A 17,998-nucleotide genomic window follows, 5' to 3' on the forward strand; every position below is an offset into this window, starting at 1 on the left:
TGTATCCTACTTGAATGATGAGTCTGGGTGGGTTACTCACAATTAATGTCAAAGGGTACATGGAAATAAAAACAAAGCCAATATGAATTAATTATTTAATACTTCTGAATTAATTAATGAATACTCCTAGTACTAAATACAGTGTGCTAAGCACCCACCAGAGACAGTCCTTCATGAACTTCTCCAGTGTTGGCATTCCCACTGGCTGCAGTTCTTCACACTGCTCCAGAGTGTCTTTTTTTCCATGGGGTGAAGTCTCTAAGGAATAGATTGCTCTAGCATGGGTCCTCCACAGGATCACAGGTCCTGCCAACAAACCTGCTCCAGCATAGGCTCGTCTCCACAGGCCACCATTCCTTTCAGGAGCTTCCTTTAGGGCACATCCACCTTGTTCATTGTGGGGTCCTCCACAGGCTGCAGGAGGATATCTGCTCCACTGTTAACCTTCATGGGCTACAGGGAAATCTCTGTTCAGATGCCTGGAGTGCTTGGTCCCTTCTTCCTTTACCCATCTTAGTGGTTGCATAATTTTATTTCTCACATATTCTCACTTCTAGTTGCCATTGTGAAGGTTTTTTTACCCCTTCTTAAATATGTTTGCACAGAGGCTCTAGCAATATCACTGGCCCAGATTTGGTCAGTGGTGGGTCTGTCTTGGAGCTGGCTGGAACTGCCTTTGACATGAGAACATCTTCTAGTGTCTTGTCTCAGAAGCCATCCTTACACTGTCAGGTCTACCAAAACCTTGCCACATAAACCCAATACACTCATATGGAAAACTATTCTCATTATTAAAAAATTGGTCAGAGGAACACAATGATGTCTTGTTTATGAGGTATTCAAAATTTGATGTTGGAGATGCCTCTGAATCCCTGAAGTGAATTTCTGTCTGTTCTTTTTCTTTTCTTCTGTAAAAATGCATAAAGTAGGTCAAACATGACTAGCCACTGCTATCATTACAGTTCAAATTTTAGTGGCATGGTGTTAGCATTTTTCTAGAGTTGTGGATTTCTGTGTGTCTGTTATGGTTTAACCCCAGCCAGCAACCAAGCTCCACACAGCCGCTCACTCACTCCCCCACCAGCACGATCAGGGAAAGAATCGGAAGGGTAAAAGCTGGAGAACTCATGGGTTGAGATAAAGACAGTTTAATAGGAAAAGGAAAAGCCACTCACACAAACAAAGCAAAACAAGGAATTAATTCACTGCTTCCCATGGACAGTCAGGTGTTCCGCCATTTCCAGGAAAGCAGGGCCCTATCGTGCATAACAGTGACTTGGGAAGACAAACGTCATCACTCCAAATGTCCCCCTCCTCCTTTTCCTCCTTTTTCCTCCCACTTTATATACTGAGCATGATGTCATGTTGTCTGGAATATCCCTTTGGTCAGTTTGAGTCACCTGTCCTGGCTGTGTCTCCTCCCAACTTCCCATGGCATCCCCAGCCTCGTTGACAGCTTGGCAGTATGAAAAGCAGAAAAAGCCTTGGCTCTGTGCAGGCCCTGCTCAGCAATAACAAAAATATCTCTGCTATCAAGCCTGTGTTCAGCGGTCGGGGTTTGACACTGGTTAAAACATCAGGCACCCACAAGAATTGTAACGAAGGGCTGAAGGGCTCATGAGTTGAGATAAGGACCCGGACAAAATAGTATGAGGGCAAAACAGGCTCAAACTTAATAGTATAAAGTATTTTTTTATTAACAGAGTCAAAGAAGAATAATGAGGAGTAAAATTAGCCTTTAAAATACCTTTCCCTCCCCCAACCCCTCCCTCCTTCCCACCAACAGTGCAGGGAGATGGTGTAGGGGTGTTTAGTCAGATTGTCACTTGAGATCTTTCTTCATTTAGGGAGAGGAGTCTCTCTCTTCTGCTATGCTATGGGATCTTTCCCACGGAACACAGTTCTCCATGAACTTCTCCAGAGTGGTTCTAATTTCAGAAGTAGCAGTCCCACCCAACCTGCTGTAATGTGAGTCCCTTCCACAGGCAAAACAGTCTTCCCAAAACTGCGTGAGTCAGTAGTCCATGGAGTGCAGTCTTTTAAGGATAAGCTGCTCTAGTGTGGGAGCAAGGGCCCTCTTTGTCTGGAAGCAAGAACCCTCTCCTCTTGGTTTGAGTCTCACACTGGATTACAGCTTTTTAGCATCCACCTGCTCCAGCGTGAGCACCTTTACCCACAGGCTGAGAGTGCATCTCTGCATTCCCCCCTGGACTTCATGGATTACAGGGAGACTGTTTTCTCTGCAAGCTGTGTTGAGGACTCTAATAAATCTCGACTCTGACTGTTGGAGCACCTCCTCCCCCTCTTTCTTTCCACTGACCTTGGTGTCATCATGTTGTCTTTTTCCACAACTTCACTTCCTCCTTTCTCCTACTAGGAGGAAAAAACTGCTGCTCATAAGTACCATTTCCAACAAATTCCACCAATTCAAAGATTTCTGTAGGATCTCGCAGCACTGAGAAGTTGATTTAGTCTAGATTCTGATATGGGGAATTGCTCCCCATATTTACACTGCCGGTCACATGGCCTGGCCCCCACTGCATGGGTGGTGCTGGCCACTATGGTGCCGGCACCATTCAATGCCTCTCTTTATGTGGGGCACCAAAAAGGAGAAGCCTCCACCGTCAGGATCGCCCCTGGTAGCGATGCCTTGCCATCCCTCGGAAAAAGCTGCGCTGTTTGGAATTTTCTTCTTAAATATGTCATCACAGAGGCATTACCAACCTTTCTAATTGGGCCAACAGCATGTTCATCTTCAGAGCCATCAGAGATTGGCTCTGTCAGGTATGGTGGAAGGTTCTAGCAGCTTCTCACAGAAGACAGTTCTGTGGCTCGCCCCCTCCCTCACTACAAAAAACCAGGTTGTGCTAAACCAGCACATCAGAACAAATCCAAAACACAGATCCATATCAGCCACTGGGAAGAAAATTACCATACCTCAGGCAAAACCAGTAGAATGTCTAATTAAACAGACAGTTTGTTCTAAAAGTGCCAATCAATCTCTTAAAAATTCTCTCTTGCCATATTGTTTTTCTGAATTTTAACAAATAAAAACTTTCTGCTTTGTTTATCAATTCTGATTTCCTGATGGGACTAACTCTTGTGGAGGCATACAGCTCTTGCTATATGCTTTTCAGTTCAGTGGAGTGCACCTCTTTTAGAAATTGTATGTAAGCTTGTCAAGGCTTTGGGGAGATTTTTGAGTCTGTACCATAACTGGAAGATCAACTATAGGGCATCTTAGGGGTTGTCTTGGCTTGCAAAGCAGTATGCAACCAAAAACATGTATTCTATCACCATCAGTTAAAACCAGGTGGGGCAGTGTTCTTTATCTTTTCCACAACCCATCCTTCCTCCATGCGATATCTTCTGTTAATGGGCCATTGAGTCCCACTGCATGACTGATAAAATTACATCATCCTATTGTGAGATGCTCCACCCAGGGGGAGGAGCTAAGTATTTCCTACCTGGATAAAAACTGAGATTTGAAGCATAAGGGCAGCCTTTTTCCACTCGATCCCAGAGGAAAACCAAACCTTTCCACATCATCACTGGACCCTCAGAAGAAAACTGCACCCTCCTACAGAACCACTGCTTCAACTGAACCACATCTGTCACTCCAGAAGGACTGCAGTCACCATTTAATTAGACTGCTACCAACACCCAGACCAACAGGGTGTCAGGTTGTATTCTGACTCTGTCAGTGTTTTGGTTCTTTTTCTTCTTTTATATTTCTGTACTTTTAATTTTTCCTAGTAAAGAACTGTTATTCCTATTCCCATATCTTTACCTGGAAGCCCCTTAATTTCAAAATTATTACAATTTGGAGGGAGGGGGTTTACATCTTCCATTTCAAGAGAGGCTCCTGCCTTAGTAGATACCTGTCTTTCAAACCAAGACAGATTTTGGCGCCCAACTTGAGGCCCAAGGTCATTGAGAGAAAAAAGGAATAAAACTTCTTGAGTAACCTAGTTTTTGTGTGCTGGATATAGAAACCTCATTAGATGGCACCATATGGTCGAGCATACCCTGGTTTGGGTGGCACGTGTTCATGGCTATACTTGTCCCATTTGCAGGCCTTTATCTAAACATGGGCCCTATAACTAAAGCTATTGTGGCTGTTATCCAGCGTGTTTTATGGGTTGATAAAGTGTGGAATGAATAGATTTTTAACTTCCTTTGGAAGTCAGGTACATGGATTCAGGGCTATCACACACTAACTGTACGTTTTTGGGGTACTTCAATAATGGTAACTACTGTGAAGAAATGACACCAGGGGAAATTTTCTCCCAACACTTCACCCAGTTTTTTGGGTCTACCCCATCACTTTTTGAAGGGTTCAAATCTTCTCTAAATGCTAATGATATCATACAGTGGCTGGTAGGCCTGTTCTATCTAGCATATCTATCTAGATGAGGGGAGATTGGCTTGGATAACCACTCTGATACCTACCCCAGGGAATAGGGATGCTACCACAGAGCCTGACTCTGCCCCACAGCCTACCTCAGAAATAAACCACCTGGATTGGGTAGGGGTTTTAGTGAAGGAGATGTGTGAGATCGGCCAGATGCTGAAGGAGTACCTTTCCCCAGCTGGTGAGAAACCTTCCTCCATCCTTAAAGAGGGAGAGTCTGATAGTGCTGCACTGGAACCCACAGACATTACAACCATCCAGTTTCCAGCTGAACCACAAGGGCAGTCACAGCCAGCAGTAGTGACCCCTGTAGAAACTAAGAAGTCTAAGATGAAATCAGAGCACCCACTTAATAAGGATAAGAAAGGAGGGTCCACACAACCAGCAGGGGAGCCAGAGGTTGAAATCATCACCAACTCCCTGTCGTATGAAAGTCTCCATAATCTGCGAAAAGACATTGTGCAGTGGGGCTGTGAGGTTTATACAGCCTGGTTACTTCAGGTCTGGGAATTTATGGGTACAGGTGTGCAACTGAATGATACTGAGGCAAGGAATTTGGGACCCTTGACCCAGGACCCAGGTGTGGATCAGATATTCGTAAGCGAGCCAGGACCCCTTTCCTTCTGGGAGTGGCTTTTAATGAGTGTAAGAGAGAGGTTTGTCAACAGAGAGAGAATGCAGGAGTACCATCATAAAATGCACTAGAAGATCCTTGAGGAAGGGATCCAACAGCTGAGAGAAGTGGCAGTATTGGAGGTACTCTTTGAGGGGTGGAGAGCATGACAATGACCCCGACAAGGTCAGGCGTACAGGGCAGATGTTATGGAATCCGGCAAATCTGGGGCCATCTCAACACACCACCTTCATTACAACAACTAATGCTGATAACAACCAAGAGACAGTGAGTTCTGTTGCTAACAAGCTTAGAAATTATGAAAGTATGATCAATGACCCGATGCAGGCTCGTGTCTCTGGTGTGATTAAGGAACTCAAAGAGGAAAGGAGAGAGATAAGAGAGGAGATGAGGAGGAACAGTTCCCATATAGCACCTGTGCAAGTCACAGGCCCCAAAGTCAAAGTCCAACATCCTCCAGCTAGAGAGAGAGGGTACACCCCCCGAGCTGACCTGTGGTTCTTTCTGCATGACCATGGGGAAGACATGGGAATGTGGGGTGGGAAACCCACTTCTGTCCTGGCAGTATGGGTGTGTCAACTGAAGGAGGGAAACACTAACTGAGGGAGTTTCACTAAAGTGAGAGTAGCCTCAACCTCTCACGACCAAGGTGCCGGATACTACAGAAGGGAGGATGATCTGTCGTATTCCCTTGAAGGAACCTCTAGCCTGTATGAACAGGAAAGAAATGATAACCAGGGCTAGAGGGACCCTGCCTCTAGCTAGGGAGAGGCACCGGAAAACCGGGTCTTTTGGACTGTGTGGATCCGATGGCCTGGCACATCAGAGCCACAAAAATATGAGGCGTTAGTTGATACTGGTGCACAGTGTACCCTAATGCCATCAGGACATGTGGGCTCATAACCTGCTTTCATTGCCAAGGTGTCATGGGGATTGCAGGAATTAACTCTGTTGGAAGCTGAGGTGAACCTGACTGGGAAGGAGTGGCAGAAACCTCCCATTGTGACTGGCCCAGAGGCTCTGTGTATTTTGGGCATAGACAGCCTCTGGAACAGCTATGTCAAAGACCCAAAGGAATTCAGGAGGGCTTTTGAGATAGTTACTGTAGAGGCAGAGGGCATGAAGCAGTTGAACACCTTGCCTGGACTAACAAAAAACCCATCTGCAGTGGGACTTCTGAAGGTAGAAGAGCAACAAGTGCCAATAGCCACCTCAACAGTGCACTGCTGGCAGTATCAGATGAATCAAGATGCTGTGATCCCCATCCACAAGATGATCTGTGAGCTGGAGAGCCAAGGGGTGGTCAGCAAAATCCACTCACCCTTCAACAGCCCCATCTGGCCTGTGTGCAAGTCTGACAGAGGATGGGAATTGACTGTGGACTATCGTGCGTTGAATGAAGTGACTCCACCACTGAGTGTTGCCGTGCCGGACATGCTAAAGCTCCAGTACAAGTTAAAGTCCAAGGCAGCAAAGTGGTATGCCATCATTGACATTGCCAACACATTTTTCTCCATTCCTCTAGTAGCAGAGTGCAGGCCTCAGTTTGCTTTCACCTGGAGGGGCATGCAGTACACGTGGAATCGTCTGCCCCAGGGGTGGAAACACAGCCCCACCATCTGCCATGGACTGATCCAGGTTGCACTAGAAAAGGGTGAAGCTCCAGAACATCTGCAATACATCAATGACATCATTGTGTGGGGGAAGACAGCAATGAAAATATTTGAGGAAGGAGAGATCATCCAAATTCTGCTGGAAGCCGGCTTTGCCATCAAGAAGAGCAAAGTCAAAGGACCTGCCCAAGAAATCCAGTTCCTGGGGGTAAAGTGGCAAGACGGACAGCATCAGATTCCCACTGAGGTCATCAATAAGATCACCACGATGTCTCCACTGACCAGCAAGAAGGAAACACAAGCTTTCCTAGGTGCCAGAGGCTTTTGGAGAATGCACATTCCGGAGTACAGCCAGATTGTGAGACCTTTCTACCTGGTTACCCACAGGAACAATTTCCACTAGGACCCTGAACAGTAGCAAGCCCAGATCAAACAGGAGATCGCTCATGCAGTAACCCTTGGCCCAGTCAGGACAGGACCAGAGGTGAGCAATGTGCTTTACTCTGCAGCTGGGAACAGTGTTTTTTCCTGGAGCCTTTGGCAGAAGGTACCCAGAGAGACTCGAGGCTGTCCACTGGGATTCTGGAGACAGAGTTACAGAAGGTCCAAAGCCAACTACACTCCCATAGAGAAGGAAATCTTGGCCGCCTATGAAGGAGTTCAAGCTGCCGCACAAGTGATTGGCACAGAAGCACAACTCCTCTTGGCACCCTGACTACCGGTGCTGGGGTGGATATTTAAAGGAAAGTTTCCCTCTACCCACCACATAGAGCAAATGGATTTTTCCTAGTAAAGAACTGTTATTGCTATTCCCATATCTTTGCCTGGAGGTCCCTTAATTATTACATTTTCCGTTTCAAGAGAAGTTCGTACCTTTCTTAGCAGACACCCGTCTTTCAAACCATGACAGGGGTTTAGAATCTCAAGTGCATGAGAAAGGTGTGGTATACAGACTACTTTTTGATTCATATAAAGGGATTTTATTAAAGAGAGATTTGAACTGATCATTTGACCAGGCATTTGAAACATCTAGTAAGGAACTAAAAATGGACACTGAATTGTCTTTTGAGAACTTAGGGAGAAGGGAGTCATCTGGTATAAACACCAAAGATTTTGACTTTTTACCAAGTCATAGATGTTATATATGCTTCTGCTCCATATGTTGGTTTCATATGTTGTTTTCTGATCATAAGAAATCTTTTTATTCATTAATCAATATGCATACTCTGTGCACATTCAGAGTACTGAAGATAACTGTGATGTGTTTATTTTCTGAAATTTCATGGATGCTCATAGCATCTGAAACACCCTCACATCAACATCAGAAAACAAACAAAATAATTAATGCCCCTATTCATTTCTCCCAGTTTTCCTATCTGATTAGGGACATAAAATAAGTTCTCAGGCTATTTAAACATTTAATCTGAGAAAGGTGTGAATTTTGGAGGCCATTATTTTCTTGACCTTGTCCATCTTCCCCTTATTTATTATAAATATATTAGTGTTTTGGTTTGAAAGACAGATATTTGCCAAGAAAGGCAGAAGTCCTTTCTTAAGATGGAGAGTGCAAAACCTCCTTCTCTTCAAATTATTATAATTTTGGAATTAGGTGCTCTCAGGTAAAAAATATGGGGATAGGAATAACAGTTTTTTACTAATATATTTAACAAGAAAAACAAAACCAATAACAGCTATGAAAGTTAACAACAAAACAGAACAGTAATTTAGTTTCAGTTCTTTTCGGCCGCAGACACCTTTTCCCCGTACTCAGTTACCAGTGGGGGGGGGGGGGAAGGGCAGGTCCCGCACAGCTGCGGAGGGCTGGGGTGATGGCAGCGGCGTCTCACGTGGGAGAGGGATGGAGGAGAGACTTCCCTGCTCACGGTGTTGGTTACAGTGTTCAACAGGATGCTCAGAGGTGGCAGGCCAAAAACGGGAAGGCAGTAGCACGGCTGGAGCTTGGTAAGGGTGGTTGTGCCAGTGCTGGGACAGCAGAGGTACTGGGCAGCAGCAGCTGTCCTCCTCTTCCGACTTTACAGGCGAAAGAGAGAGAGCAGCAGCTGCCCCTACCTCTCCTTTACCTGTCCTCCCCTGGTCTCACGGTGTTCCCTTTCTTCCTCTTCCCCCCGGTTACTAGCCGTCTGTGGTAGGGTGTACCCCACAAGTTTTTTTTTTAGCATTGCAATGGGGAAAATTCTACAGAGAGAAAAGGGGAAGAAAAAAAAAAAAGAAAACCAACTTTCAACAATTACAGTAATTTCACAATTACAAGCCGCACCTGATTATAAGTCGCACTTCCGGAGTGTCGGCAACGTTTCGTTCTTCCTCCATATATAAGCCGCACCGGATTATAAGCAGCACTTTCGTTCTCAGCGAGGATCCATGTCCAACTTTGTGAAAGTTGCCAATTAGTAACAGAATCATGGGATCGCGGAGTTTACTGGCTGAGCTCGGGGCCGGGTGGGCTCGGCCCGCTCGGGACTGCCGATGGGGCCGGATGGCCCAGCTCGGCGCTGCTGCTCGGTGGGGCCACTCGGAGCCGGCCAGGCGGCACTGCCACTGGACTCGCTCTCCCCTGCCCGCTGCCTGCACCGCCGCCGCTGCGTTTGCTTACCCTGGCCTGGCGTTGCCGGCTCCGCGCTGCCGGGGCCTGCCGGGTTCCAGCTCTACTTGGGGCTGCTGTGGGCTCGCACTTCCAGGTTGGCAATTTTCAGAACATTGTTCATATATAAGCCCCTCTGGATTACAAGCCTCACTTCCCGGTTTGGACCAAAATTTTAGTCAAAATGGTGAGGCTTATAATCGTGAAATTACTGTTGTTACAGTATTCTGTTTTGAAAGGTAAACAGAAATAAAACGAGTGATACAGTAGCAGAGAGCACCACTATGTCTAAGTCTGTCTTTGGATTACCATAAATTTCAGTATTTTCATTATTTGACTGCTGTTCTTACTGAAGGGGACAACACTGTTCCAGTAATTCATTATTTTCTCTCTTGTTCTTCTTTGAATATGAGCTACCTCCTGCTATTTGTGCATCTAGTGCAATATAAACACTTCCGAAGCTTTTCTGAGTTATTTTAAAGTTGGCATATATAAAATAGCAGATATATTTCATGATCTTTTTGTGTATTTGTGAAAGACTTTTTTTCACAAAAACCTAAAAGAATTGCTTTTTTTTCTTGTGTCTTTCAACTACTTTTTCATTCTCTTGAGTAAAATCCATATAACCTAGTAAAAGCTCTACTACAGTTAGTCTGTGAGAACTTTCAAGAGAATCTTTCAAATTTTTCCGGGTGTTGGACCTGTGAGCTCTCTTTAGATGGTCACTGATGCTTCATTTTCAAGTCTTTGCATCTAGGCAAGTTTGCCCAATTCAAGACTCTGGCATGAGTACCTCTTCAGAGGACAGTAGCATTTTTATGAATGCACTGTTTTGAAATATAGGTGGAAAGGATGCTGGAGTTCTCATCCATTTATCATATAACACTCTAATATAGTGATGTGCATGGACCCTGTTTTAGGACTGTTAATGAGAAAGTAAGAATTATTACCAGGAAAAGCTATATCAGCAAATACAGTTATTACTAGTATCCAAGACTTAATTATCTGTGCTGAATTTATTTTTTTAATACACATTTGATGAATTAATGATTTATTCACTTCATTTGTATTTCACTTAGCTTAAAGCCTACCACGGCAACATGTTTGAAATAGATAAAGTTAAAATTTGCTAAATATATAGCAGATAAAAATTAAAGGGAGCAGACAAAGTTAAAAATAGCTGCCTGTGTAGAGACATGGACTTCTTTTGGACATGAGGCAGCAGATGTCTTAAATTTTAAGATATCATCAAAAGTTGTCTGTTTTGCTGTCAGTGAAGAGGGGTTTAGAAAGGCAAACCAATATACATAATGAATTAGAGGATGTCCATGTTAATTTCAGTAACTTAGAGCTTAAATTTCTGAGGATTTTTTTTTCCTTATGTCCTGACCTCCTCAGAACAACTTAAATATTTTGTGCCAAATATTTGAATCATGAAGAAAATTAATTTTCCTTGATATTGACTTTTAGGAAGGAAGTCTTTCAATGTGAATTGGGGATTTTTAAGTGTTTTTCTATGTATATACTATAGAGCCATCTGAGATGTTAATGTATATGTTCATCTGATAAAATGTTAATGGACAAAAATACTTTAAAAATAACAGTAATAAGATTACATAAAGGCTGAACATTGTAGGATTTTATTGACATATAAAAATCACAGTTTTGAATTTATTATCTACAGAAATGGCCTACCTTTCTTAACCATTAATGACTATGGTAAATAATAAATTAGCACTTTAGAAGGCAAACTGAGTGAACTGACGTAGAAGTCTAAAATCACAATTCCAATTATTATCATACCATAATTTCCCCACCCATGTTTATATTGTTATGTACACTCATGATTATATGTATTAGTAATGCAGATATGTTTAACATGCTTTGATTTGGGCTACTGTGGGAATGACAACTTTTTTCAGTTATCAGTTAAAACATTTTACTAAATGACTTTTCATACATAAATGGTTCTTCAGTAAGAAGAAATATGAGACTGATCACATATTCAAACTGATGGGTGTGTGATATTTTTGTCAATTAGCATTCCAGTTGTAAATAGGCCTGTAGCTTCTGATTGATTGTCCTTAGAAATGTAAGGAATGTAATTAATTAACCTCTATATGTGCATAATTTCTAATGTTCAACTTATTTCTGTAATTTTTCCAAAAATGTCAAGGCTGCAATTAAAAAAACCTCACTATTGGGGAGAACCACTAATTAATTTGAGATATATGATTAAAAATACTTGCTACTAAAGTTTCTGTTACTTCCCAACATGCAGGAGACTGTTTCACATAGAACATTTTGGAAGCCTGAGGACTCAAGCCTATCAGAAGCTTGGGATTTTTAAAAATAAAAAAAAAATTTGAATGAGAGAGAAGTCAGAAGTAGTTGAAATTTTTCAAAATGAGCCAGACAAGTGATTCATTGTCTAGAAAATCTGCCTTCAAGTTAAGCCATTAACTACATGTAAGAGAAGGTTAAGAGCTGCTTTGTCTATGGTTAGGTCCCTGCATGGGAAAAAGTTTACCTGATTGTAGAGATTTCAGTAGCAGGTTGTCCTGGTTTAAAAGACAGATGTCTGCCAATGAAGGCAGGAACCCCCCTGGGATGGAGATATGACCCTCTTCCTCCAAATTACTTTGAAATTACACGGTTTCTATACAAAGATATGGGAAAAGGAATAACAGTTCTTTACTAGAGTATATATATATATATATAGTATATATGTATATATATAAAACAAGACAAAACAAACAACAGCAACACCAAACAAAGAAAACCCAATGACAGCCTTTTCCACCTGTTAAGCATTTCAGTTTGGTGTAGTTATGACCACAACCAGCAGGGGGCGCTGTTGGATCATGTCAAGGCAGAGAGTCTACAGCAACTTCCCTGTGGCTTCAGAGAGCACTGTTGGCTCAGGCGGCTTCAGAGGGTGGCCAATGCAAGCCCTGAGCCCTCCCCAGGGAGTAATTGCAGCCTCAGAGAGAGAGAGAAGGTGGGAGGGAAAGAGTTCACTTTTCCCCATGTTCTCACATGCACGATATGGTATCCTGGCGATGGCCACAACCAAGGTTCCAGTTAAACCAGCAGCTCCAGAGAGAGAGGAGTTGTATGTGGGGGGGTCTGGTTTCCCCTGAAGCACCCACGCACACAGGCATGGGTCTTCCCGGCAATGGGGAGTGCTGAAAAGTCCCCATCAACTGGCAGCAAGGGTCTAGCACCAAAAACCACCTGCACTGCCCTGCTCTCAGCCCAGTCAGCTGGTTCCCCCCTCAGCAAGCCAATGCCCAACCCCTGCCTTCCCTCCCCAGAAGCATTCATTGGAGTAAAAGGGTAATTGACCAGTCTTTTGTACCTTAATTGCCCATCATTCATTCTCCCTGGGTTTCAACTGCCTTTTCCTCTCAGCGTCCCCCTTTTCAGGTAACAAATGGGAGAAAATTCACTGAAAAAACTAAACCCACAATACAGGTAAAGCTCAAAAGGCAATTCATCAAAATTTAGACAAGGAATACTGCACAAAATGTTTAATAATGAAAAGAATTACTATTGAAAAAAGTTACGCTAGAATATGATGAATACTTATAATTTCAAATATAGATCAAAAGTCTTTCTGGAAGACCTGCTGCAGTTCAGTAATACTTCATGACATTAATGAAAGGTGAATTAAGGGTAAATTTTAGAGGCAATGAACTCTTCTTGACTTACATTATGATGGCGATCAACAAAGAGATGGGACCCCCACTTGCATAATGAAGAGACGAGACCCCCGTTTGATGCAAGCACGAAGCTGATTTATTGATTTCACACATCAATTTATATACCTTTTCAACTATAGCTAAAAATAGCACAACCACACGATTGGTGTTTCTAAGTAACATTACTTTATCAGAACTCTGCACAGACCATTTGCACAGACCTGTACAGACCAGCATAGGCACGTACGGTCTTGCATGATTTATCTTGAACTAAGCATACCAAGCACACCTTCTGCTTCCCCATTCAGGGTTTTACCTCAGCTTGTGGTCTACCCAACCTAGTGCATCCACTTCAGTCATGAGTTGAGCAGTGCTCTGAACCCTGCTGTCCAGCTGTATTTCTACACATTATTAAAAAAATATAAGACAAGCTGATCATAGTAATCATTAGGATCTCTGGCTTTAAAATCTATGGATCTGTGACCATGGGTATGCTGGCAACACCAAGATGAGTGGTGCAGTTGACATACCTGAAGGATGGGATACCATCCAGAGGGGCCTGGACAAGCTCATATTCTGGGCTCATGAGAACCTCGTAAGTTTTAACATAGCCAAGTGCAAGGTGCTGCACCTGGGTAGGGGAAAACTCCGGTGTTAATATAGACTGGGGGATGATCGAGAACAGCCCTGCTGACAAGGACTTGGGGGTGCTGGTGGATGAGATACTGGACATGAGCTGGCAATGTGTGCTTGCAGCCCAGAAAGCTGATGGTACCCTGGTCTTCAACAGAAGCAGCATGGTCAGCAGGATAAGGGAGGTGATTCTGCCCCTTTACTTCACTCTGGTGAGACCTGCCCTGGAGGCCATCAAGATGATCAGAGGGCTGAAGTACCTCTCCTCTGAAGAAAGGCTGAGATAGTTGGGAGTTTTTCAGCCTGGAGAAGAGAAGGCTTTGGGGAGACCTTACTGTGACCTTTCAGTACCTGGAGCCAAGAAGAAAGCTTGAGAGGGACTTTTTACAAGAGCATGTAGTGACAGGACAAGGGGGGATGGCTTCACACTGAAAGGGAGTAGGTTTAGATTAGATATTAGGAAGAATTCTTTACTGTGATAGTGGTGAGGCCCTGGCATAGGTTTCCCAGAGAGGTTGTGGATACCCCATCCCTGGAAGCATTCATGTCCATGTTGAATGGGGGTCTCAGCAACCTTGTCTAATGGAATGTATCCCTGCCCATGGTGGACGGGTTGGAACTGGACGATTCTTAAGGTCCCTTCCAACCCAAACCATTCAATGATTATATATATATTCATAATTTATGATTTTAAAAGACTGGTTCTTTGAAGAGGTCACAAAAAACTTCTCAGTGAAGTGAGAGGGTAGTGCAATAGCTTGAACGAGCAGCAGGAGGCAGGACTTCAGCCCTGTAGTACTGCTGTAGAGAAGGTATTGTCAGTGGAGTGAGATTCAGAATTATGATTTAAATTATACATGATGTTATAATACCATGTTAAAATTGGAGAGTCTATGGTTGTACTGTATATTGAGTTGATCTTAGTATGATAAAATCTTAACCTTTTAATTTTTAATATATAGTGTCCTTTTAAATTTGACCTTTGTTGTCTGATTGAATAATTTGACTTGATAGTATTTTCTACTGAAGCAAGAAAAAAATGTGTTCAAACATTATTTTTGCAATATTTCTTGAATACTCATCAGAACCTAGTACGTTTTTATCAAAAGGATTATATTTCTAATAGTAAACAGTTGTAAGAAAGACTTCCTTTTTCATTGAGAATTCCTACAGTAAGAATACTATTTGATTAGTTTATAAAAGGGGAAAGCACATTTTATTTATGCACTAAGTGAAATATAATCTGAAATATTTTTCAGTTTTGTGCTCTATATTGAGCGAACTAATTCTAGTAATGCAATTTAACAGTATAAACTCTTTGGATAATAGTGTAATAATTAAAGAAGTGTAGGCAAGATTCATTTTAAAACTGTCAACGGTGGATATAAGGGGTTTTAAATCTACAGATGCTTTTCCATTGCTTTTCTGTTTTTTCCATTTAATGTGGCTCATTACGTACCTTCTTTTACTGTACATCCCATTGTCTCGATGACTTTCAATGTTTTTGCTATTCTAACTCTGCATCTAAACTACAGTTAGATTGTAATTTTATTTTTATTTTTGTCATTATTGAATTAATAAGATGCATTAATATGGAAGGGAAGAATAGGAATGGATATGGTTGTCTTTACTCATTTGTATTAGGAGTAATGCTACTGTATAATTAGTGGTTTATAATATTTTTTCCTTTAAAAGTATTATTTTGAACCCATCTGATTTTTTATTTTCTTTTAAGGATGGATCTTGGTGTCTGTGAACCTCCAATTTTCATTTACTTTGAGAACTCTGGATATTCAAAGAATACTCTAACAGGTTGTATGGGGTTATATCCTGTACAAAGAAAACTAATGGCAGAAAACCTACTGAATTATTGAGATTTTACTCCATGGTTGTAGACAGCAGAAATTTTGCTTCTTATTCACACTCAAAGTGTGCACAGTTATTTCTCAAATACTTAGAGGAAGAAACACTGAATCATTTCTTAGGATTTTATTCTGGGTTTTTTTCTTTTATTCAAAACACTGATTGTTTAGTAACTTTTGCTGTTTGCAATATAGCTTACTAGTAAATCCACTTCTCTTATTTCATGAGTAGGGAGAAAGGTAAATTGGACTTTGAAAGTGGGATCCTGCAGTATATATGCAAGCAAAATGCCACTCTGACTTCACTAGGAGGTTTGCCTTCTTAAGGACATCAGGATGAGACCTTAAAGTAGAAAATATCCCTTAGCTGTGACCAAACTAGATATTTCTGTTGAACTTAAGTGCATCTATCCGAGTTTTTCTGATTGGTCTTTTATACTGTCTTGAGTCATTTTCTAATGACATCTATTATCAGATTGAAATGGCGATTGAGACACTTCAAAAGTCTGATGGTCTTTCTACTCACAGAAGCTCTCTTCTCAACAGCCATGTAAGTTCTCTTCTTTCATGAAAGCTAATCTCTATCTTGTTCTGCATGCTTAGCCTGCCTCTAAATGTTTGTTTTAATTTATTGCTATTTTTTTACTTGCAATCTTTCAATTTTAGTTGCTTGTAATCTACATCTTGTGTCACTATATTTTGTCAGGCTAAGTGTCATGACACTGTAGACTGCATTTCTTTTCTAGGTTCTATATTGTGTTAATGCAACTTAACATATTTGTCTATTTTGCAGGTCCCAATGTAAATGTAAAAGTAATAACCAAATAATCCTTAGGTAGGCTGTGTTTGATATTCAAAAATAATTTTCTATAATTTGTGTACCTGATATAATAATTTAAGAACAGGTAAAGGGGGAAAGAAACAGTGAACACAGTTTGAATAAAAATATACTTTAGATTTATTTTCAAATATTTCTATTATTCTGAATAAGTTTATTATAACAATTCTGAAGATCCATTTCATGAGTTTAAAAATTTAAAAAATCTATTAGTGTCTAATATGGTTTCTTCTTCCGCCTTTTGTTTTTTCTGTCTATGCAAATCCTGTAGTTCAGAATTTTCCATAATAAAAGGCTGAAGATGTTTGCATAAAAAGATGGTTGCAAATATAGTGGTAAAGTCATTAAATATAACTTTTATGTAAAGGAGTAAGACTCAAAATCTAATTTTCAGTTTGTTTTTAAATAGTGCTAGTCTTTCTTGAAATGTTGTGCAAACAAAGTGGTTTTTCTTCAGCTGGTATAAATAGTTTTGTATTTTTTATTGCTGCTAAATTTCTATACGTACTGCATCCTTTTTGCTTCTCAGCCTTACTAACAAATATAAACTTACAGTAATTTCACGAATACAAGCCGCACCGTTTTGACCAAAATTTTGGTGGAAACCCAGAAGTGCAGCTAGTACTCTGGGGAGGCTAATATATTAACAAAAATGTGATATCTGCCCTTACCTGGTACTGTGTCGGTCCTGTCCCGAGTAAAAATGGTTTGAAATCCATGGTTTCCCATTGTTCCGACAATGAACCAATCAGAGAACAGCTTATTGCCTGCCTGTGGATGACAGCTATACTGAGGGGCGGGGTGTGTTATCGGGGTGAGTTACCTCGGCGAGTTACCTCGACGAGTTACCTCAGCAGTTTGATAAAAGTGTGTGATATTTCTCTGTACTTTTTAAAGTGTTTTCAGTCTTGTGCAGCTGCGCGGTTGGCTGTCCTTGTGCGGCTGCGTGGCTGGCTGGGTTCACGTGGAGAGGGGTGGGGGGGCACTGGGTTCGCGCGGAGAGCGAGGTGGCTGTGCCGGCACGGAGATGCAGCTCCGCTCGGAGTTCTGCCGCTCGCCCACACGGCTGAGCTGCTGTTTAAAGGCAACGTGGATCCGTTGGGAATGCTCGCAAAATGACCACACTATTGTTCGTGTCTTTTTCGACTTGTAAATAAAACTTGCAGGGAACGCTGCCACAGCTATTGTCTGTGTCTTTTTTCACTTGGAAATAATGTTTCCAAGGTTGGCAGTAAGCCAGTAAGCCCTGGTGATCCGCGATTGTGTTACTAAATGACGACTTTGTGAAAGTTCGCTGCGAACGAAAGTGCGGTTAATATTTGTGTGCAGTTTTTTTATTGACAAAGACATCAATGTTGCCAACACACCGGAAATGCAGCTTATACTCCGTGCGGCTTGTACTCGTAAAATTACTGTACATATTTTTTCAGAATCTTTTATTTCTTTACCACAGAAAAGTAAATATTGATTGTAATATGAATGTACGAGTATATTGGGTAGAGTCTATACACTTGTTTTGATTTGTTGACATTTCCTGCCCCTCCCTCCCCCTCCAGAATGTGGTAATATGGAGGTGAAAACCAAAATTTTTTTGTAAAAGATTATCATCATGGTAGAAAAAGACAGCAGGAGCCAGTAGAATTTATTGGAAGATAATTTAGTTTTCTTAGAAAATGCTAAAATTAGGTGAAGGAAATG

General features: G+C 41.8%; 1 protein-coding gene across 1 annotated transcript in view; it reads left to right on the forward strand.

The window, feature by feature from the left end:
- LOC117005100 (transcription factor RFX3-like) overlaps positions 1–17,998 on the forward strand; it is a 272,818-nt gene that overhangs the window by 142,538 nt on the left and 112,282 nt on the right. The window contains exon 5 of the mRNA XM_033076381.1: positions 15,938–16,012. Within this exon, the coding sequence (XP_032932272.1) occupies positions 15,938–16,012 (75 nt within the window). The remainder of the gene's footprint in view (positions 1–15,937; positions 16,013–17,998) is intronic.

Source organism: Catharus ustulatus, chromosome W (assembly GCF_009819885.2).
Source record: "Catharus ustulatus isolate bCatUst1 chromosome W, bCatUst1.pri.v2, whole genome shotgun sequence".
Lineage (NCBI taxonomy): Eukaryota > Metazoa > Chordata > Aves > Passeriformes > Turdidae > Catharus > Catharus ustulatus.